The sequence below is a fragment of the Daldinia childiae genome, assembly GCF_008694065.1.
Source record: "Daldinia childiae strain JS-1345 chromosome Unknown Scaffold9, whole genome shotgun sequence".
NCBI lineage: Eukaryota > Fungi > Ascomycota > Sordariomycetes > Xylariales > Hypoxylaceae > Daldinia > Daldinia childiae.
Window position 1 is genome coordinate 1,868,870 of NW_022984650.1, and position 22,433 is coordinate 1,891,302.

The 22,433-nt window shown below is 43.7% G+C and overlaps 4 protein-coding genes across 4 annotated transcripts; 3 read left to right on the forward strand and 1 right to left on the reverse strand.

Moving 5' to 3' along the window:
• Positions 1–2,343: 2,343 nt before the first annotated feature.
• GL218_07703 (uncharacterized protein) lies at positions 2,344–3,408 on the forward strand (the record flags this gene model as incomplete). Its single annotated transcript, XM_033584473.1, has 1 exon — positions 2,344–3,408. One exon carries the CDS (start codon positions 2,344–2,346, stop codon positions 3,406–3,408), a length of 1,065 nt encoding a protein of 354 aa, XP_033432624.1.
• Positions 3,409–9,544: 6,136 nt separating this feature from the next.
• GL218_07704 (putative xaa-pro aminopeptidase family enzyme protein) lies at positions 9,545–11,159 on the forward strand (the record flags this gene model as incomplete). Its single annotated transcript, XM_033584474.1, has 4 exons — positions 9,545–9,763; positions 9,862–10,317; positions 10,385–10,841; positions 10,906–11,159. The coding sequence occupies 4 exons, from the start codon at positions 9,545–9,547 to the stop codon at positions 11,157–11,159; spliced, it is 1,386 nt and encodes a 461-aa protein (XP_033432621.1).
• A 5,760-nt stretch (positions 11,160–16,919) lies between these two features.
• Positions 16,920–18,935, forward strand: GL218_07705 (Protein kinase dsk1; the record flags this gene model as incomplete). The annotated part of the gene is made up of 4 exons (XM_033584475.1): positions 16,920–17,691; positions 17,881–17,935; positions 17,996–18,251; positions 18,339–18,935. The coding sequence occupies 4 exons, from the start codon at positions 16,920–16,922 to the stop codon at positions 18,933–18,935; spliced, it is 1,680 nt and encodes a 559-aa protein (XP_033432622.1).
• A 1,359-nt stretch (positions 18,936–20,294) lies between these two features.
• On the reverse strand, positions 20,295–21,674 carry GL218_07706 (Transcription factor IWS1; the record flags this gene model as incomplete). Its single annotated transcript, XM_033584476.1, has 3 exons — positions 20,295–20,565; positions 20,625–21,103; positions 21,165–21,674. 3 exons carry the CDS (start codon positions 21,672–21,674, stop codon positions 20,295–20,297), a joined length of 1,260 nt encoding a protein of 419 aa, XP_033432619.1.
• Between the last annotated feature and the right edge of the window lie 759 nt (positions 21,675–22,433).

Sequence of the window (22,433 nt, forward strand, 5' to 3'; positions counted from 1 at the left end):
GCGGGCAGCTATCTTTTATGCATTGTAAATCGCCCGCATCCATCGATGAGTTTGGCCCTGAGGGCAGCGATGCAAAGCTATATCTCAGATATATGTGGAGTATACGAAGTTTACTCCCATGTCTCAAAATGCCTTCTATACCGATTACACCGATGAAAGGAACCTTGATACTTTCTAGTGTAGACGGAACCAGTGCAAAAAAACGTTTCGCAGCTCTTAGGTCATCGTCGTAAGGATTCAGGGTTATTTCTTTGAGTGAAGTGAATTTGTGCAAGCATCGTGAGATTATTCCAGTGTAAATAGTCCGAAGTCGCTTCATTTCCGACCAGTCGAAACTGTCAGCCCAGTCGTATTCTTCTTGGTCTCTGAAAGGGTAACCGTCCAGTTCCAGTATCTCAAGTGCCGGAGGCCGTTCATTATTAATGAACCCCAAACCGCAGTTCCGGATATCGGGATCTTCGAACGTAGAAATATTAAGCTTGAGATGGCGGAGTTGAGGGCATGTAAGAAGTATTGTCTTCAAAGCCTTCGTTACTTTGTCACAGTTCGCATACTCGTCATCAAACTCTACGCTTATTGAATATAGTTTGGAATTGTTCTGTAATAGCGCGAGTATGCTCTCTTTCGAAGGTGTATCGTCAAACATTACGTTCGCATATAGCCGTATACCGGGTTGATGTTCGAGTGCCTCAAGTAAGTCTCTGCCGACGTAGTTTCCAATAAAATCGACCTTGACATCTCGGAGCCCTGTCATTTTAGGCAGTGACTTGTATAGATGACGCCATGTCGTATCTCCATACCTTCCATCCGTCTTTTCTATTCCTTTAACTCTTATGCACCGGATTGCGCGCCACATATAGTTATCTTCAATATTCTTCAATCGCGTATTCACGTGATGAGTATCAAATGTACTTGTATGGTATTGGCTGTAGGCCACTGCTTTACAGAAGTCGGCGCTTAATTCGGAAAGTGAATATAGAGTTTTAGGGCTGGATTGTTGAATCAGATCAACAATTTGGGCGATGATTTCAGGTGACAAGTCCAGGATGGAAGGCATCTTGTTAACTGAAGAGAAAGAAAACTTCTTGGCTATTGATGTATAGGGCTTGTCGACTGGTATATTTGATGCTGTCTATTTGAAGGACGTAGAGCGGCAGCTTCTTGCAGAGTGGTAACATGTAGATGTTGAAGATGGTAATATTAGGAGGAACTTTTGGAAAGTATGAATATTGCAGTTAGACAAAGTTGTAAAGTACATGTAGATAAGTTCTGTGATAATCGTGCCTGCCTAAGTACCTAAGGTAAGTACGTAAACTAGAAGGCGTATATGAATTATATATAGGTTTGGTAGGTGCAGACTAGGAAGCTTTATTAACTAGCAACCGCCTTCAAGTTACCTCTAGTCTAAGGCAACTACCTCCTAAGCTAAGATAAATTCATTTCTCCAAAGCATCAGGCCTTAAAAGCCTAATTCTAGGTTTACATGTAATACCTAGGTACTTAGGCCTTATGTAAAGAGTGGTTATTTATTATCTATTTTCTTTACTTATGGAGCGCATAGTATTTTAATTTGTCATTCCCTTAATTTAGAGCAAAGCATATTTAACTTGGGTACTGAACAAGATATCCGTCATATCATTTACTCCCTTTTGCTATATCCTACCGTCACACGTTGACTTCTACTACCTTAACTTAAGTCTAGAATCTTGCCAAGATTACATAGCTGACTGCTTAAAGCATGATAGTCTTAAGTACTTAATGTATAACCATTTTATCAACTTTCCCAATCGGATCCAATTGCTAATGTGACTCTGAAGACTACCTCTTGATATATGGATCTAGATTTTAATTCAGTGCCGAGGTAGGTATAAAGGGGGATAATAATACAAAGACCATACCTCCGCATATAATTACTTGGACCCCTGCTAGACTAAGTAGTCGTAAGTATCCTTAATATTCTTCGTTGATATAATTAGGCTTATTTTGCATTGTAACCAAAGCCAGCTGCGGAGCAAGATACCCCTTTTTTATGCCAAGAGAGCTATTTCATGCCTAACTTATCCCGGTTGCGACTTGACTTTCGGATTGGTGCGTTAATAAAGATATAGACATTGGCACCGACAACATATCGTGGAATCGATTACTCCGGTGCAATGTCGCCAAGCTTGTAAGTAACCAAATTGCCCCTGGCACTCCGGTGGAAGGATATGCAGTAATTTCATAAATTAGGCCGTTTACTATTCAGTTGGTCTATAAAAACGGCCCCGTAACCGCACTTAGAAGCATGAAGGAACTATAATCCTAGTCTGCTTCTTCATCTTTATAAACACAAGAAATTTTATCATGGCTCGATCTTTTATCATCGCGGCGACGCTCGCATTTGTTGCTGTTGTTCAGGCACAGTGCGGTTCTGGCACTCCGGATGCTACCGTGACCGGTTCTGGCAACTCTTTCAAGGCCACTAAAGGCTCAAGTTCAGTATACTCTGGCTCTGACTACCGCGCGGCGGTTCAGGCCGCTGTGGATTCGATAAGCAGCGGTCAACGTGTCTCTGTCATGGCCTCGGGATCGATTGGTGCCAATACTATCACCATTAGTAGTGGAAAGATATTCGAGGGCTGCGGCACTATCAACGTTGGAAACCGGGCCGGACACGGTGCAATCGAGTCGTTGGACACCTCTGGTGTTCAAATTCCGTACCTTACTATGACCGGCAATCCGTACTTTGGCTTGCGGTTTTATGGCACCAAGAACCTAGTTCTTGGGAAAATCACGATGAATCTTAGCGGCGGTTTGGGCATCCGCTTCGACAGAGACGCAGCTGCAAACTCAAATGTGAAGATGGATGTCATCAAAGTTACCGGTGCTGGCAGTCATGCTGTAGAGACCTGGAATATTGATGGTCTTGAAATCAACCAAGTCATCGCGAAAGATGTCGGCGAGTGTGGATTACTACTCCAGAAAACCACCAACGCCAATGTTAAACTCGTCGATGGTGACAACGTCGCCAAAGGTAACGGGTACGCAACATTTCGCATGGCAAATAACAACGGCCAAAATCCCAACGGAAATTACAACACCAATGTTCATGTTGACAAAGTTGTATCTCGTGGTGGTGGTCGCGGCATCTTCTGCGTTTCACAATCCGGAGCAACAGTCATCGAGAGCGTCGACCTCTCTAGCAACGGAAATAATGCTATACTCATTGAGAACTGCTACAATCTATCGATCCGCGGAGGCACTGTCAATGGAGGTGGAGAAGTACGTCTTGCGGCCCGCGACGAGTTTCCCAATAACCGCGACATTTGGATCACCTTAACAGTAAACAATAACTCCGTCCGTGAGTCTCCTTGCGGTGAAAATACCAATTGGACAATCGAAGGTAATGCCAGCAAGAATATTTGCTAGGCACGCAAAGGCTTGAAAGCAATAGACATTAAATGAAATATATTTCATGGAGAACATAAAATCAAATTAAGTTGTATACATGTAACATGCCTTCTAGATGGAACAGACCAATAGTATTGACTACTGCAATTTCGGTCAAATCTTCTGGTTTCTTTCGCCGTAGTTTTACTACAATTATGCCGTGTGACCACAACCTCCCTTTTTAACTGGTCACTTGAACTTTGATGCCTAATGGATAAATCATTACGACGTTATTAAATCCCTATTATCGTCCAAGTTCTTCACAGGATATTGCATTTTCATCTAGTTTCATTCCTCACATAGTTCTCATTTATCAAAAATGACAAAGTTCAAACCAAACCCGTCTGCCTTCGATTTCAAGCCAAACAGAGAACATCATAGGAGTCATTCCATTCCTATTCTTCAAGAGCCTAATCAAAGGCTGGTGGTGTCAAACGACTCACGATCCCGGATACAATGCCGATTTTTCCAGCAAGGCCGGTGTCGAAATGGCGATTCTTGCCCATATATACACGAGAATAATGCCACATCTGATGATTCTCTTCAAAGAATTCCGAATGAGGTAAGGCTAGTAAAGGGGGGATATTTCCTAGCTGATGACTATTTTAGATCCATACGACCTCAACACAAGACAAAATCACTCGCACTATTCGCGGTGCCTTAGTTCACTTTGAGAAAGGCGCTACTATCGAGGAGATATCATTGCCATCAGACTTTTCTATCATTCAAATCAGCCAACTCCCACAAGATAGTACCAGAGATGACATATTAGATCTCCTTCGGTCACACAATATCAATACGCCGAATGAAACGGAAGTACGGATCACTCACGAACGGGATAGTTGGAGTGCCGTAGTAAAAGTCAAAGATCCCGAATTCGCTAAGATCGCTGCGAGAAAACTCAACCCACAGAGAGCTTCCCACCCAGTCCAAAAACTGCAGCCAACAGCTACTCCAATAGCGAACCCTATACAGTCAGATTCGAATACTCTTCGTGTTGATTGCTGCAAGGTCCATATATCTTGGCACAAACCATTCAGGACGGTGTGGCTCAATTTTGGCAATAAGGAGATTGCCGAGCGCGTACACAAAAACTTTCAGGATGGAAGATACAAAATTTTGAACCAATGCGTGCACTGTAATGATCTGACCCGTGGGGAAGGTCGTCGTAATCCTCTTGCATGGACGGTGTGCCTAACGGAAGTGCCTGGTTCTGCAACAGAGTCCGATGTCGAGAGGTCTGTTTATCATCAAAACAGCAAGCCTCGACGGATCGAGCTTGGAAGTCCTACATATACCGCCGATGATGAGACATGTTCGACAGAGATCCAATCCCTATTTACTTCTATTGGACCATTGGACTGGTGGGAGCTTACTCCCGACACTACTGGTAAGCGCATGAAAGCAAGTGCGCGATTCCAAAATGAAGATGATGCCAGAGAAGCCGAAAAATCACTCGACAAAAAGGAGCTTCCTTTTCATGTAACTGCCAAGCTTACTGTACGGTTGGTTCATACAGCAAAGTTTAAGGTACATGTAAAGATCTATGAAGCAGTCCAAAACCAACTCAAAGCCAATATTAGAACTTGGAAGGCTTCACATTTGACTTACGTAGCTTACGAAAACTCCAACCCGCCTAAATGGTATCTGGTGTTAAAACTTGAGGGTGAGGCAGAAAAGGAGGTGGCCTCGGCACAAAAGACTATCGAGAGAATCATATCTGGTATGGTGGCCAGAGATAACTCTTCCATCCTGTGGCATCCAGCCTTACGCAAGAATGGAGCACTTTACGATCAGGTTAGGCAGATAGAAAAGAGGAATGGGATTGCCATTGTTCGGAACAAAGTTAAATCACAGCTTCAGCTATATGGGCCGGAAAAGGCCTGCCAGATTAGCCAATCTGAGATTACTAGACTGCTGCAAGATGAGACATCCCAGCATTTCGATATCCAACTTGAGGACCATGAGTTCTCGTGGGCACTTCAAGGGGGGTTGAAAAATATAGAGAAAAGGCTGGGTTCCGAGAAGATCGTGTTTGATATCACATCAACGCCAAAACGTATCACGATAATCGGCACTACTGGAGACTACGATACAGCAACTTCTCTAATCAAGGACAAAGAGGAAACAAAAAGGGATATAAGCATCCAGAATGGCCAAGATTGCTCTGTATGCTGGAACGAAGTCGAAGATCCAATTTGCACGCAATGTAGTCACGTCTACTGCCTCGACTGCTTTGAGAACCTATGCCTTTCAGCTACGACACAGGCCACGGCCACCCGTATCTCCTGTGTCGGAAGCCTCGGAGGTTGTTCCAAGATACTAGAGCTCTCGGAGTTACAAGAACATCTCTCATCAAGCTCATTTGAGGAGTTATTGGGGAAATCTCTTGATTCATATATACAACACAATCCAGATATGTTTAGTTATTGCCCATCTCCGGATTGTGGATATATCTATCGGGTCAACGCCATACCCAATCCCCAGATGTGTCCCAGCTGCCATATACTCGTATGCACAGCATGCAAAGCTCAGCATGGATATATGACGTGCGAAGACTACAAGGATATTTCAACTGGCGGGTTTGAAGCTCTTAAAAGATATAAACAGACTGCTGGTATCAAAGACTGTCCCAGGTGTAAGGCTCCTATGGAGAAGATTGATGGGTGTAACCACATGACCTGCAGATGTGGTGTCCATATCTGCTGGGTTTGTTTAAAAACCTTCACGGCACCTAATGATTGCTACGACCATTTGCATAGTGCACATGGTGGAATTGGGTTGAATCATCTTCAGGAGAGGTTTGGCTAAAATGATAAGTAGGATTTTACTGGAACTTGAGCTTCTAAGTATCATAGAAACATAGCATATATCAAATAGCACACCACCTCCTTTAACTCTGGGTGGTCACACTTAGCTGAACCATACCTATTACACTATATTGTTATGACATATTGCCGTGATGAAGTCAATGGATATTCTATGTTGTCGAAATATGTTATATATAGTATACCTAGATCGTAAGGTATGATCGAAGGTATGATATGACCAAGCTGTATTATTCAACATTCTAAACATTACTTAATAGAAAGACTATGATTTCAACTATAACCTCATTATTGGTACCTTAGGCACGTAGGCATGCACCAAGGTAGCTTTTACAAGTAAACACATCTCCACTTACATAAATTATTAACGTACCTATGTACCTACTTGAAGTGCCTACCTCTTACATACATCACGGGTATGTATGTACCTAAGTAGCACGATAGGTAGGTTAAGCAAGTACTTACTCTGGTACCCAATGATGGTACGTTAGGTAGGTACATAATGGACAAGGCAGCAAGGCTACAAAGTTGAGGCTCCTAAGGATCAGGAGAGAATCAGACTTGAAATTAGTTGATTGGTTGATTTAGCAACAGCAACCTGAGAGTACCTTAGGTATCTAAGGTATGTAGGTACCTAGGTACGTAATCGAAATCACAAATATCAATAAACCAAAAATAATTACCTAAGGTGATCTGTTTAAATATTTATTCGGTCTATTTTTTATTGAGTCGAGCTGATTAGGAGTTTAGTAGAACTTGTTAAACTGAATCACGGATATTATTGGCTCGAAAATCTGATCTAGAAGATTTAATAAGAGGTGACTAGGCTGATTCATACACAAATTAAATCTAGTAAGGAACTTAGGTACGTCCATATTCTTGATCAAAAGGAAATAACTAGGGGTACATAGCGTATGTACAGCTGTAAATATCAAACAGAATGTATGCTTTAAGGTACGTACTTAAAATAATTCCACTATTAGTCACTTAGGTTGCCGTAACTACATGAATCACTATGTAGGTACCTGAGGTACGACGACCTAAGTTACGATGATCTAAGGTACGTAAAAAGAAGGTACGGAGGAAGGTACGAATCACTTCGGACTTTCAAATCAGAAATTCAGAATCAGCCGCCTGAAATCTTTTTCTATATAAACATAGCCAGTCCCTCCCCGTCTTCTTCTTCCAATCTTCCTTTCTCACACCAACAACAACAACACATTACAATAACACACTACAACAACAACTGCTACAACAACAATTACAACAGCAATTACAATAACAATAACAACTTTTACTACCTTTTCAAACAATAGTAAGCAATTAATCTATTTCATCTCATCCTCCCCTCAAGTTTCCATCCAACCCTATGCACTTTGCAACTTCGCACTACCTTTGTTTGCTTCTAAAAACACTTCCTTTACTACATTTATCCTACACCTTTACTCACTTTTACATTTCCCCTACATCATCACTTCGCATCAAACATGCAACCTCATTGAGAATATTCAACTACGCCTTTCTAGGCATCTCTCTTTCCAATTACTGCCCCATCTCGGCTTTTGCTCTTACTTTGGTAACTTCTCACTTGTCGCACACTTCCACTATCAAACTCCCAACATTACATAACTTATTATTTCGCCCTCTTTCATTCCTAACCTAGCAAACTGATACGTACATGCGAAGCAACTAAAATTTACCAATCTAGTTCAACATGCGACCTACCAGTTCCAACAGCAACGAACTATAGGCTCCTCTTTCCTTCAGGTGGCGGCCTTGTGCCCATGTGGATAAACTACGTGCCGCTGGCCTGGATCTACTCTTAAGTGGCTTTGCCATTTATGGGGAGGGGAGCCTCCTCGCCTCAGGAAATCATCGACATACCCCTCTAGCCCCAATCAAACCCATGGCTGGCCCTGCAAATTATTAAAAAATTAAAAAAAAAAATTTGTAAGCGCAGTAGCATCGTCAACACTAGTAACATCACTAACCGTCATGGCGAGCAGAAACAGCAAAAAAAAAAAAAATACAACAATATTATCATTAACAACAACAAAACTACAAATCAACTTGGGTCGGTCGGGTCCCTGGACCTTCGCAGGAGTCAGGCGAAGAGATAAGGGCAGAGAAGTTCTATACCGTGCTCCGTGTTGCCAAGCTAGTACTTGCTGGGACGGTGCCAACGTAGGTTTTATTTTACAGCATCGGGCTGGCCGCAAACGTTGGTGCTATCGACATTGTGATGCTTCGGCGTCCTTGTCGTGTCCGCCTGCCTAGGGGGACGTGCCCTGGGATGGCGGCGTTCCTCGACGTGCAAGGGGGTCCTTGCAGTGTCTCCGTGGAGGACGGAGGGGGCACTGCTCACGTTACACACCTCACTCCCATTGCTGCGGCACCCTGGCGAACATCTTCTTAATTGGGATGGCGGCACTTCGTTCTCTTATACAACTAGAGGCGGGTGTTATTTAAGTAGCTGGGGCCGGGGAGACAAGCCCCGATGGAGAGCCGCTCCGTCCGGTGGAGAGGTTTTCCAGCGCCGCGAAGGATTTCGAGCCATAGTGCAGTTAGAAAGGTCAGGCATCGGGGACTGCCCAAGGGAGTTAGGTGTCCTATGTCAAGCAGTCTCTGGGTATTTTTCCTGAGGTGGGTGAGGGCAGGTACGTACATCCTAGCCCCTTTTGTGGTATCATTAATCCGCAGGCATACATTTGTGACATTGTCACTCAATAGTGAAAGTAACTTTTTCTACTTCACTTATTTTTGGAACATTTTCAGCTCTGCTGAGTCAACTCAACCCCCCTTTTTTTTCATTGCAAGCTCTGGCTGGACCAGCATTGTGAAGAAGAAACAGTCTTCAGGGTGGAATTGTGGCGCTAGAACAACACTTAAAGAGAATTGAAATGTATAAACTTACTTCAACATTTTCATAAGACGTGTTGCTTAAGATTTGACATTTTCTTCTTCTGGTGCTCTTTTCTTATCTCAACTTTCCTTTCCCCTATTCCGTACTACCTAGGTACATTATTTATATGTTTACCCAAAGGGGCAGGTGGTTAAATAGGTATGTATATAGGTTCGCCAGGCAACGGACCAATCGATCGGAATCTCCCGTCGATACGGAATGATACACTCCCGAGATACGACATCAGGAACCGATCTTAAGCCTCAAATCTAATCCTTAAATTTGGAGATCACTAGAAGTAATGTCTATCTTGCATTAAATAGTAGCCACTGCCATTCAGGAAGAACAACTTGAGCTTGAGTGACTAGGCACCTAAGATAAATTAATGATGCGGGGTCCCATAGTGCTGTTCACTTATCTGCTTAACAGCTGGACTCTTTGCGCCATCGTACGAGCGCATGTTGGAACGGCCCCTGGGAAAACACCACAGGTCCAGGCGCTACCCTCTCTACGGGAACAAGCGAAATTGTTAGACAGATGGACTGAAGAGCGTAAGGCTCTTATCCCAGGGCTACTACGCAAAAATGGTGTTGATGCTTGGCTGGTACGTTGAGTTTCTCACTTTTCATGCAGTACCCGACAGATAGTATTATCTCATTTACGTTATGTCCTCTTCAGCAGCGCGCCTGACAAACATAATAGATGAGCCAACGCGAATATGCCGAGGACACTGTGTTTTGGGCTCTCAAAGAAGCCACGCAGTTCTCTGCTAGGCGACGAACTACACATCTCTTCCTGGCCGACCCAGTCGACGGGGCGCCGTCTAGCTATTCATGGATCGAGAACACGGAAGCAGTATGGACAGAGCTGCGGCAGATTCTGGCGACGCAACAGCCGCGTTCCATTGCGCTGAACACGCATTCGGAAATCGCATTCTCGGGAGGTTTGCATGCTGGTGAACTCGATGCTGTCGTGAAAGGCGTAGGAGAGGAGTGGAAAGACCGCTTTGTGTTGGAGCCTATGCTAGGTGTCGAACTAGTCGCGACGATGGTTAAGACTAGACTCCCGTGGTACCAGAAGATGATGGAAACGGCCTGGGCTATCATAGAGGAGGGGTTTAGCGAGAAGACCATCGTGCCTGGGAAGTCTACAAGCTGGGTAAGTTTATATCCATTAAGTTCCGCATGAGCATAGGGAAATTAAGCTAAGAATATCGCCTCTCTAGGATATCGAATGGTGGATGCGAGAAAAGATACAATCCTTGAATTACACCACCTGGTTCCAGCCCAGTGTTTTCATCTTAACAGGAAAAGGATTCCCTGCTGCAGATGACCCTTCCGTTTCAATGGACGACCCTCGGGCACCCGACCGCCCTATTGAGTACGGAGATTTAATCCATACAGATTTTGGCGTATCGGCTCTTGGTTTAAACACCGACACTCAGCACATAGGCTACGTTCTATATCCAGGAGAGACTGAGGCCGACGTGCCCAAGGGGATGATTGAAGGGTTGAAGAAGGTTAACCGTTTGCAAGATATCGTGAAGAGCAATATGAAAATCGGGATGACAGGTAACGAGATCTTAAAGGCGTCAATAGAGCAGATGAGCAGCGAAGGTATACAAGGCAAGATATATTGTCACGCTACTGGGGAATGGGGCCACTCGGCAGGGACAGTAATCGGTAAGCATCGTGTTTTCATACGCCCCGGTTCATTGCTGCTCGTCGTGTTACTAACTTTCCGTAGGTATGACGAATCTTCAAGAGAAAGTCCCGGTTCTTGGAGATCTTCCCTTATTAAAGAACACATATTATAGCATCGAACTTTTCGCGGAACATTTCGTCCCCGAAAGGAATCGGACTATTGTCTTCCCTCAGGAAGAAGATGTGTACTGGGATGACGCAACTAACAGCTGGCAATGGGTCTACGGGAGACAGGAGGAACTTTTATTAATAAGAACACCTGCTATAGATGGTATGGAAGCGCCGACGGAATTGTGAAGGAAAATGAAGGTCATCGTGTAAATATACTTTATGTGTCTTCCCTCTTTACTGTGAAGGATAAGAGTAAATCATAGAAACACAGACAATGAATCGCATATCTTGTGGTAGTATCAAACTTTGAATGTGTGTAGGTATGAGATGCTTTAGATTCTCGGAAGAGGCGCGGAAGCAATCGGGGGTTTCGGCAAGGACATTATATCCGATTTCCGGATCTGCCCCGGCAGGCCAACACCTGGCATCGGTGGAAATTTTCTTACCTCAGCAAGGGGGCAAAAGCTTGGCCTTTCCCAAGCGCCAGGTTCTTATCCAATGAAGAAGTAGGTGATGATGCAATAACGCCTCAAGTCAATTGAGGTAGAAGTGGAGGATTTCCGCCCTACTATAGGTCAGACAGGAAAAAAAGATTTACGAGCTTCCGAGGCATGTTAGGTATATATATTTAACCCAGTACATTATTAATCCAGTAGCTATTTTTCTATGTAATAGACATACTTACCTATAGTATAACTAACTATGTATAAAATACTAGGTAGATATGAAATTTTCGAAGCTATATTCTCATGCCGCACGTCGTCTAGTTTGGGAGGATCATGACCCGGAATGACGAAATAGCAATTTACTCAGCCGTAACATAATGTGGACGCGTGAATTAAAGTCGGTGCATAAATAACTCGTCGACATGGCAGAGGCTAGATTCTAGAAAGGTTAGGAAGAGAGACGACACGGGGCTGTGTTAGTTGAGCCCCCTGATAGATGGTAGATAGTTCAGATTAACTATGTAGGTCTTGTTTCTCCTGCAGAATGCTGCCGGGTTGCCCGATTAGATGGGGCCGAACGCTTGTAGATACCCAACGCGGGGGTAGGATCGACAAATAGGAATATAACATATGCGAACGATACGTCAATTGTTAATACTATTCGATGAGAATAAGTATAAATATAAGTATTTAACTAGGTAAGGGTAAAATGAGAATATTAACTTTACTCTGTAAGTAAGGAGTTATAAAGATAGAGCAACAGTTCCACCTCGAGGACTCGTATTCCTCGACTCGATGAAGCTACGAGTTACATTATGGGGCTGGGGGGGTCTATTGACATTATGTCAGCAAAGGTGTCGGTGTAATTACATAATTACAAGGCCCCAACATCGTGTCAAGACTATGTTAACAGGTCGATATAATGTCTGCAAGGCTTGTTGTACCGATTCCATTACAGGTACTTACAAATCAGTACTAATCAACAGTATGTTAAGGTATTTATTATGTCAGAGATACTATCTATTTCGCCATAATTACCAGGCCTATTGACGATATCCAGGTAGTCAGTATATCCACCACGATGTCAGGAATTCAACACAATGTCAGGCCAGGACACAATGTCAGCCCCGGATATATACCCGGGTATAGTCAAATTAAATAAAGGCTTTATATACTGCAATAAAATAAATTTTAATCGTATTCGTAAACTTTGTAGTGTAATAGTAAAATGCGTAGCCTATAATCTCGTGATATTTCAACGTAATTTTTTCAATTGACTTTTATATATGCCTATGCCATATGCCTAGGTATATATATATCTTTAAGGTCCTGTAATTTGATATAAGGCCATTTATTCTTTTATTTTATTTTAATATATTACCTACCTGGGCTAACATCGTGTCTTGGCCTGACATAGTCTCGTACGTGACATATATCGATTAGGTGACCGTGACTACCCTTGGTGACAATATCTAAAAAGGCACTCTTTCCTAATATATCAGTATTTTGAAAGCAATACTATTACAAGAAGGTATAATCGTGTACGTAAGGTAGCTATTTCAGACCTGGTCATCCTTATATTTTGGATATCATTACCCCTAAGGGTGACCATATTAGATTTATTAGCCAATCACAGTAGTAACAGTCATTTGACAAGCGCATGGCCGACATTATGTCCACCCCTTATCATGATTGCTGACACCATGTCAATAGACCCCCCCAGCCCCATAATGTAGGTAACACTTTGTGCTGTCCCTTGTGCTGCTCGTGCTGCTTGCTGAGGTCATACACCTTTCCTTGATTACTGATTTAGGAGGATGATCCAGCTATTCGTCCCACAGTAAAGTATCCGCAATCGAGGCTTGGCGCATGGTTTCGTGCTGTTCTAAAAGCATATCGACCTAAGGCAGGTAATTGAGCCTGGAACATAATAATATATATGAAATTTGGTCATTGGGAGACGGGGAATTTAAATATGTGACAATTAGATGAAGTACTCGATATTTGGATATTATTGGTAGGCTTTTGTTGCATGTATTACTTTATCAGGGTCTTCTGCCCCTCTGCCCCTCCACCCCTCTATACTCATCAGGTAATATGTTATTAACATCAAGTAAAAACAACAAGTTGCAATTGTTTTTCTTTAGTTTCCTTGTGTTCGAGATCGGGACATGTTATGTTATATTAGTTAGTTATTATTATGAGAAATCATTATATCTGATTAATTTACATCTTCTTTATTAATCAGTTAAACTGGCAAGTTGAATTGGGTCTCTTAAGTGTAGATGCACATTAACTCTTAATAATGTGAAAAGACCAAGAAGGTGTAACTAGCAATATTTAATCATCCATCCTATGACGTGGGAAATTCAAGTTTTTGCGACAAGACAATTATAGTGCAAGTGCCATACACCGTACACCTGCCTACGTACTTCCCTACCAACGGGCAGGTAGGTACCTACATACCTGCTTCCCTCCCCGATAACTTTACTTATGTACCTACACACTGACCCTCCTAATCATTTGGCCTTTCAAACTTCTAACCTCGTAATAATAAATCTCAACCTACCTACCTGAGTCTGGAAGGAAGAAGAGAGCAGAAGAAAAAATAGAAGAAAAAAAACATCTTCGTTTTGCTACTATTCTCTTTTACTCTTCCTATCTATTTAATTGCACCTAGCAGTTATTATGCTGTCGTAATTCGTTCTTGTCGCGCACAATTTTTATCGCTTTACCTTTCTTGATAACAACCTCATCATCAAAGATCGTCAAGGATCTATCAAGTACAAAGTTAAAGTATTGATAATTTTTGCGCATCATACAAAAAGACTAAGAGGAAGTACGGCCGCATTCCTATTTGTATATCGCGTCGTATCGCATCTATCCTATCAACAGCATTATATCAACTTGCATCGCCTCACACCGAATCGCATTGTTTTGCATCCTTATTAATTCATCCTCTTCTTCCCCATCTTTTGTCTCTGTCTGCAAATGCGACCCGCGACCGCGCCACCTCGACCTCGACCTTGACCTTGACCTTGACCTCGATCTCCTCTACTCAACCCACCACCACCGTTTTTAGCAAAGCAACAACATTTGCACTTTTCTCTAAACGCGCAACTCAATTCTCATCTGATAGCTTAACTAGCCACATAAACGCGACTTTTGTTTACCGGGCTTCCGCCAAGTGTAACCCATACCTCAATTTGCGACTGTGCGCTCCTCACATTTCCCCCCGAAACAATGAACGGTGCCAAGGACGCGACAGCAGACACTTCCACTGCTTACTCTTCGACGACACAAGGATCGACATCTCCTTCGAGTACAATCCCAATGATGGCCGGTGCGAACGGTAACGGTACAAATTCTACAACCATAACAACAAACATCGCAAGCCCAACACTCCTCAACAAGAAGAGAAAGAAGGACGGCTTGAAACCCATTATCACTACAGAAGGACCAGCACCAGGGTAAGATTATACTGTTATTTTTGGAATTATCTCCGCGACTTTGGCCGAGTCACCTTTTTTTCTTTTTCTTTTTTGATTTTAATTTCTTTTCTTTTTGCTTTGCCTTTCCCCCTCCCCCTACCTACTGCATATGCACATCACCTTATAGCGCACAGCACAATTCATTGTTTTGTTGCACGAGGTTGTGGATAGAGATGTAGGTACTTGACATCTTGCAGCCCATACCAGTGTAAGCCAAGCAAGCAAGCAATAAACCAGGTATCATGAGAGAGATCCCAAGATATCCAACGGAAATCCCCCCCAGGATGGATGGAATTTAGACCACGAGCAAAGAAACCAATACAGGAAAATACAGGACAAATCACAAACCTTACGCGATGGCAGCGGCAACAACAGAAACAAGCTTCTTCCACATATCGGGACAATGATACCTGAATTGTCTTCTCTTATCGGTCATATGCCATCCCATATTGACCCATATTGACCCATGCTGGCCCGGGTATCTGCATACATAACACAGACGGCACACGCACCCGCACACATCCTATCTCAAGGTGTTGTGCTATACCAGGCCAGATTTATAACAGCAACAACAAATCAGTATGCTATTAAGGTATATAAACAGTACTTATATATCTATCATCTGCTCCTTTATGGCGGGGCTGAGCCGAGCCGACCGTCAGTTGGAGTTGCACCATCCAATCCCTCTTCCCCATCTATCATCCATTCCCCCCCTTTGGCCCGCCCCTCGGCCCCCCTGAAAAGGGTCAAGCGCTATTCCAACTGCGGAGCGTCGTTAATGGAGGGGCTTCCCTGTACGGGTCCCAGCCCTGTTAGGATCGGGACTCGACCGAAAAGAAGCTCCAAAGTTCCCAAGTGCTTTGAACGTTTAGCGCCCACAGCTTCTTTCTCACCGTGCAAACCTGGTCATCCTCTCCATAATCAGAGCCGATCTATTAAATAACCACATTCCGTCACGCCTCTACATACTCGCATATTCGCATACTCACATACGGTCCATCCACCGGGTCAACTCGACTCGACTTGACCGGGGGGACTGACTGGAACCACGAAGGGGGAGAGAGGGGTGATTTGATTATTACCATCTATCTTTCTCAACACGCAAGCGCACTACTTGACGAAGACTACTACACATCTTTTGATTTACCTCACCTCTATCCTCACTCTACCTATACTCTATCTTCGGTTGAGTTGTGTGTTGTGTGTTGTGTGTAGTGCGACGCGGTGCTATCCAGCGCTGTGATGCGCCGTGGTGCGATTTATCACGCATTCACCCAATTCTCTCAACTCACCTGAACTCCTCTTGTCCTACATAATTTTTGACGAGCTTGGTGGTTCATTTTATTCATATTTTCCTCCCTTTTAGCGCTTGTTGATTCCAAATTCATCTGCATCGTCTATCAATTTTCTTGGCATTTTTCTTATATGCTTTTCGAAGTCACTTGAGAATTTATCTTATTACCTATTCTCTCTTGCTCCTGGCTGTCAAATACATCCTCCTTTCGCCTATAAAACCGCGCGACATTGGACACTATGGCTACCATGAAAAAAAGGTTACTGTTTACCATCTACTACTATTACTACTAACTGTGGCTTGGAACCCCCCTTCGACTTCACTACATCTTCCTCTCGCACACCCCCACCGCCACTATCAAAGTTATGGCAACTGGGTCGGGTCTACCCAGTCTACCCAGTCTGGGCGAGGTATCTTGATGGAATTTTTACCCAAACCCGCCTTTTCATTGGTACTTCTAGTTTCGGGCCGCCAGGGTACCGCTCACATAGCCAAACAACCAGGGTCAATGAGCCTGCAGCCCGCCGCCACATTGCCAACCTCACTCTTCCCGAGCTTGCTTGCGCTGGCTATACTTTACTTTTCATTGTTGCTACTACAAACTTTATATTTTAAATCGCGCTGTTACCCCTGATATATCTTTTTAACATTTTCTTTCTTTTTTGGATGATTAGCTACTAACATTACTTAAAATAGACCGCCGCACCTATCTAATATGAATCAAAATTCCCCCACGTCGTCATCCGGTCCAGAAGACGCTGCCGAAAACACTGCGGACGAGGAGGATTCTGAAGATTATTGCAAAGGTGGATATCACCCTGTCCAAATTGGCGAGAAATTCAAGGATGGAAAATATACGGTTGTGCGAAAACTAGGATGGGGCCATTTTTCGACCGTCTGGCTCTCTCGAGACAACACGAATGGCAAGCATGTCGCATTAAAGGTCGTGCGATCCGCTAGTCACTACACGGAAACCGCCATCGATGAAATTAAGTTGCTCCAGAGAATCGTACAAGCGAATCCTAACCACCCAGGCCGAAAGTACGTTGTCAGCCTACTTGACTCGTTCGAACACAAGGGACCGAATGGAGTGCATGTATGCATGGTGTTCGAGGTTCTTGGGGAAAATCTTCTAGGATTGATCAAGAAGTGGCAACATAGGGGCATTCCTCGAGATCTTGTCATGCAAATCACAAAGCAGGTGTTAATGGGCCTGGACTACCTGCATAGAGAATGCGGCATCATTCATACAGATCTCAAACCCGAAAACGTTCTGATAGAGATAGGCGACGTCGAGCAGGTGGTAAAGAAGGTGGTGAAGAACGAGAATTCAGACAAGGAGAATAACAGGAACGGAAGACGAAGAAGACGAACATTGATCACTGGCAGCCAGCCGTTACCGTCACCTCTGAACGCGAACTTTAATCGCGACAATCTATTCCCATCGACTAAATCCCACAGCAGCCTCAATGCTATGTTACACGATGGTATGTACCTACATAAGCTTCTATTATCTATCTTTCTTGCGCCCATAGGGGTCATCTTATTATGCCGCTTGTCATGCCACTACCCTCCCCGCATGAGCGATATTCGGACCCCGCCAAATTTGCAATCTCTTCTATTATATCTCTCTTTATACTTTGATATAGTATGCTGACAGGCTTTTCTATTTTTAGCAGCAACGCCAAGTTCATCTACCAGCGATAAGCAGGGACAGAGGGAAAAGACAGCGTGAGTTTGTCCCATAAATTTATTGTCGTAGTAGCTTACTAAATGCGCGTCACTCTATAGTGAACTCCTTACCAAAGAAGTATCTGGTATTTCTCTTGATAAGTCCGCTACTGGCAGCACTGCGTCTACCAGCGAGAAGAAAAAGAGAAAGCGAAAGGGGCCAATTATTAACGTCAAGATTGCGGATTTGGGAAATGCTTGTTGGGTCTCTCACCACTTCACAAACGACATCCAGACAAGACAATATCGATCGCCAGAGGTTATTTTGGGCGCGAAATGGGGTGCGAGCACCGATGTTTGGAGTATGGCCGCAATGGTAAGTTGCCCCTTCTCCACCTATCACACTTGTCTTCTTGGTTTTACAAGGGGGAAAAGGTCTAGGAGCTAATTAGTGTTTATTTAGGTATTCGAACTAATCACTGGCGATTACCTTTTCGATCCCCAGTCAGGAACCAAGTATGGCAAAGACGACGACCATATCGCACAGATTATCGAGCTTCTTGGCCCCTTCCCTAAGGAACTATGGAAGACTGGTCGCTGGTCCCAAGAGATCTTCAATAAGCGAGGAGAACTGCGTAATATCCATCGCTTGCGGCATTGGGCGCTACCTGACGTCCTACGTGAGAAGTACCACTTTAAGGACTATAAGGATCTGCCACCGAAGGAGCGGGAAGAGAAGGAGAAGGCTCGGAGGGAACGAGCCGAGGCCAAGGTCAAGGCTAAGATGGAAGCAAGGAAAAACGGTGAGGATGAGGACGCTGTAGAGGACCTCTTCCCGGACGATGAACCCACCCTCGAGTACCAGCCTTCTGAGGTATCTGAATTCCTCCTACCGATGCTCGAGCTACTACCGGAAAAGCGTGCGAATGCTGGCGGCATGTCGAATCATCCGTGGTTAGATGACACGCCGGGTATGGAGGACATAAAAATAGAAGGACTCATACCTGGAGGCAAAGGCGAGGGTATTGAAGGCTGGGCCTGCGAGGTGAAGAAGCGGTAGAGTTTCTGGTTACATGTCGCTTGCTCTCGGTAATGGTTATAATGATTCTCGGGGTTCGTCCATAGCGCTACTCGTAGGAGAAAGACATGATCAGTCCTTCCTTTTTTATCGAGGAAAGAGAAAGAAAGAATCCAGCATAGAAACGGGCTTCGATCCAATGATTTACGATTCCGCTTGCGGGAGCAGAGGAGAGAAGAGAAGCAAAGAGAATTTGTAAAAAAAAAAAACGAGGGCAATAAAGTTCTAGGAGTAATGTGTTCGTTATAGTAGAACCCGGAACGTTTTCCCTTTTTTAGGGTCTTCTTTTCCCGACACCCTTTAACTGGTTGCTTTTTTTCTATATTAGAACCATATTACTGTAAGTAATGAATGTAACAAGTCGATGGATTTGAGAGGATAAATGCACATGTCAACGTAGAATGTTATATCCAATATCTTGTACTCTAGAGAAAATATTCAAAGTAGCACAGCTAGGTCTGCTTATCGACAAATATCCAAGCTTATAGAGCTGCAATATCATTTTACGCCTACGTGTCCGCGTTGGCGTCTCCGTCCCCTAAATAGGAAGCGAGCAACTTATTACTTGTCGATGAAGAGATTTAGGTATTTACTTTAGCAAAATCTGAAGTTGAGTAGTTTATAGACTTATATCTTTAACCCTTGGAATTATATAGACCTACCTACCTAAGGTACCTTACCTAGGTAATCAGTTGAAACTACATACTAATAACAAAATAGTATATGATAATTATCTCCCCTACGTCACATCACCTGGATAATTACCTGTACTTGATACTTGTTTTTCGGTACCAAGATAAGTACATACATAGTAGCTGTAGTCATGCTTAGTATAAGGTGGGTAGGTATATTAACGACAATGATGAGCAACAACAAATAGCAAGAGAACGAATTAAGGGCGAGCCAAGTCCGGTTTAAATCCGCAAACGAATGTCAGTCACACGCGGATAATTCGTATTAAGAGATGTCCAATAAGTCAGAAATGACCCAACTTGCATATGTATATCATGAACACGGCAATATTCGACGAGAACAAAGGTAGAACAGAGTTTATCCATCAAGCTCAGTATGTGTTAACTCCATAAAACACTGTAATACCACACCCGGGTTAGGCTATCTAATAGTCTTAAACCTGTATGTCTTTTTTACTAAGATAGAAGCCTACCTAAGCTATCTGTTATCAAAGCATAGTAGAACACGTAGGGGTTACTTTGGCGTGCTGAGATGAAGAGACGTGTAAACCTAAACTCCAAGTACATGCACACATAATAGCATGCAAGAACCTCCGCCCGGCATAATTCCAATTTGACAAATTCTAGGAGGATTATATAGCTATAAACCTTAGCCCTTCTTCTTCCCTTTCTGAGTCATCTTGCGGAACGCTTCAATTCCGCTGGCACCGATTGGTCGATAGTCTGGGGCGCGTGTGGGATCAAAAGTACTACGCGGGGCGATTGTATACGTCGAGGGAAGACCCATAACCCGCGCACGACTAACATCTCTTGCAGGAGCCAGCATGCGTGCGCGCTCCTCTTCCGCAAGGCTTTGTGTAGTGTGGCGCTGGTTAAGCGTCAACTGACTACTCGTGGCGACCTGTCGAAGCTTCGCCGCTCTATTTAGAGTGTTAGCAAGAAATCATTTAGGAGAAGACGGGAAATAGATTAGACGTACTGGTAATCAAAGTCTCGCGTCTCGATATGACGCTTCTTGTAGTCGTCAGTACGCTTGAGAATAGGTCTACTCCACTCGCCCAGTAGACGCTCAGCCATTCGCTTAATACTAATCTCAGGCTTCTTGCTCTTCGTATAGAACAGGACAACTTTGCCGATGCCACTTGATCGCAGAGTCTCTTTCTCAATAGGGAGCCGCGTTAGGGCTTGGAAGATATCGCGCTGAATATTGTAGGCAGGTAATGAACCGTCGTTAAGGGGTTCGAGGAAGAATTTTACGTGTTGTAGGAAGTTGGTATCCGGGTCGACAACCGCTGCTTGATTGGTGTTACGATTAAGCAGCGCCATCACCTCGGGGAGAAGCTTCAACTTGTGTAGAGCTGGTTGGCCTGCTTCACGCGCTTGGTTGTCTGCCTGGCAGGCATTCTCCATGCGAACTTTAAGGTCCGCGATTCGCTCATCCAACTCATCTTCCAAATCCTAGAGATATAGATATTAGCAAATACAACAATAAACCAAACTGTCCTTCCGTAACACATACAACTTCATCCTTCTTCTTTCGTCTGACACCCTTTGGCTTCGATTGATTTCTGGCGGCGCGCTCGATAGCTCGACGCCTTCTCTCTTCGGGAGTTAGATTCTCTTCATTTTCATGCTCCGATTCCTGCTCCGGAACATCTGCTCCAGGGATCTTGCGGACACGTTTAGTATGTAGAATCTCGCCATCTGCTCCGTCATTATCATCGTCGCGTGATCGCTTCTTCGCGCGCCTTCCTTCTTTAGGTTTCTTCGTAGCTGTTCCCTTTCGCTTTCCAGCCTTTAGCGTACGTGCCGCGTCTTCGTCGATAACCTGGGGTTCAGGTCGTTTCTCGTCAACACGAGCGGTAGCGGGGTCATAGTCGTCGAATTGATCTTCGTCGATGTCGGATAGGGCGTCTGAATCTTTATCTGAGTCGCCAGCACGGGCAATGTCATAGTCTCCTGATCCTTCATGAGTCTCGTCGTTCTCTTCCTCGTGGAGGCTCTCGGCAGGCGAACCCGCATCAGACATTTCGACTAAGATAGTGGGGAAAAGAAAGTCGAAGTCGGTAAAGAATTTCAAGGTTGGAAAACAGGAGTGAAGGAGATGAAAAGTTGCGAAGGCTGTGATGGACTTTTGTCGACTAGCTGAGATCTAATTGTTTGTAGAAGAAGCAAGAAAAAGAAGGTACAAATGGAGAGAACTCTTTATAATCGGACGAATTAAAATAGAATATAAAAAAGAGGCGATTCATAAATTCTTCAATAGAAGTTATCAACACGTAAGTGACGAATTGATGAAGTTGTCGGAAAGGTTAAAAGTCGAAGCAGCAATTGTTTAATTCAAAAAAGTATTAGAAACAGCAAACAGATTTAGGTACAAAAAGGTAAGAGGCACGCTACGAGGTTCCTTCTTAGGTACACATGTACATATCTAACTGTGTGGTCCATGCATGGATTACATAAAGTAGATACATCATACATGTACTTACATGCTACTAAGGTACACAGTATTAAAAATTGAACCGTTCAAAGTTGCTAATTAACATAACTAGCGCATATTGAAATGGTCATTAATTTTTTTTTGTTTACTTTATCGCTAATCGTTGCCAACAGAAACTACCGATTCTCATCAGCCTCAAAAAAAGGGATCTACATACGAATCAACGACTGCATTGAAGGTTTCCTAAGAAATTCCTAATTGACTACCTAGTACTTAAGCTTTCCTTTTAATACTACATTATTTTTCCCTTCGGACAACTACAGCGTCGTATCTTTTTTTTTTTGTCAA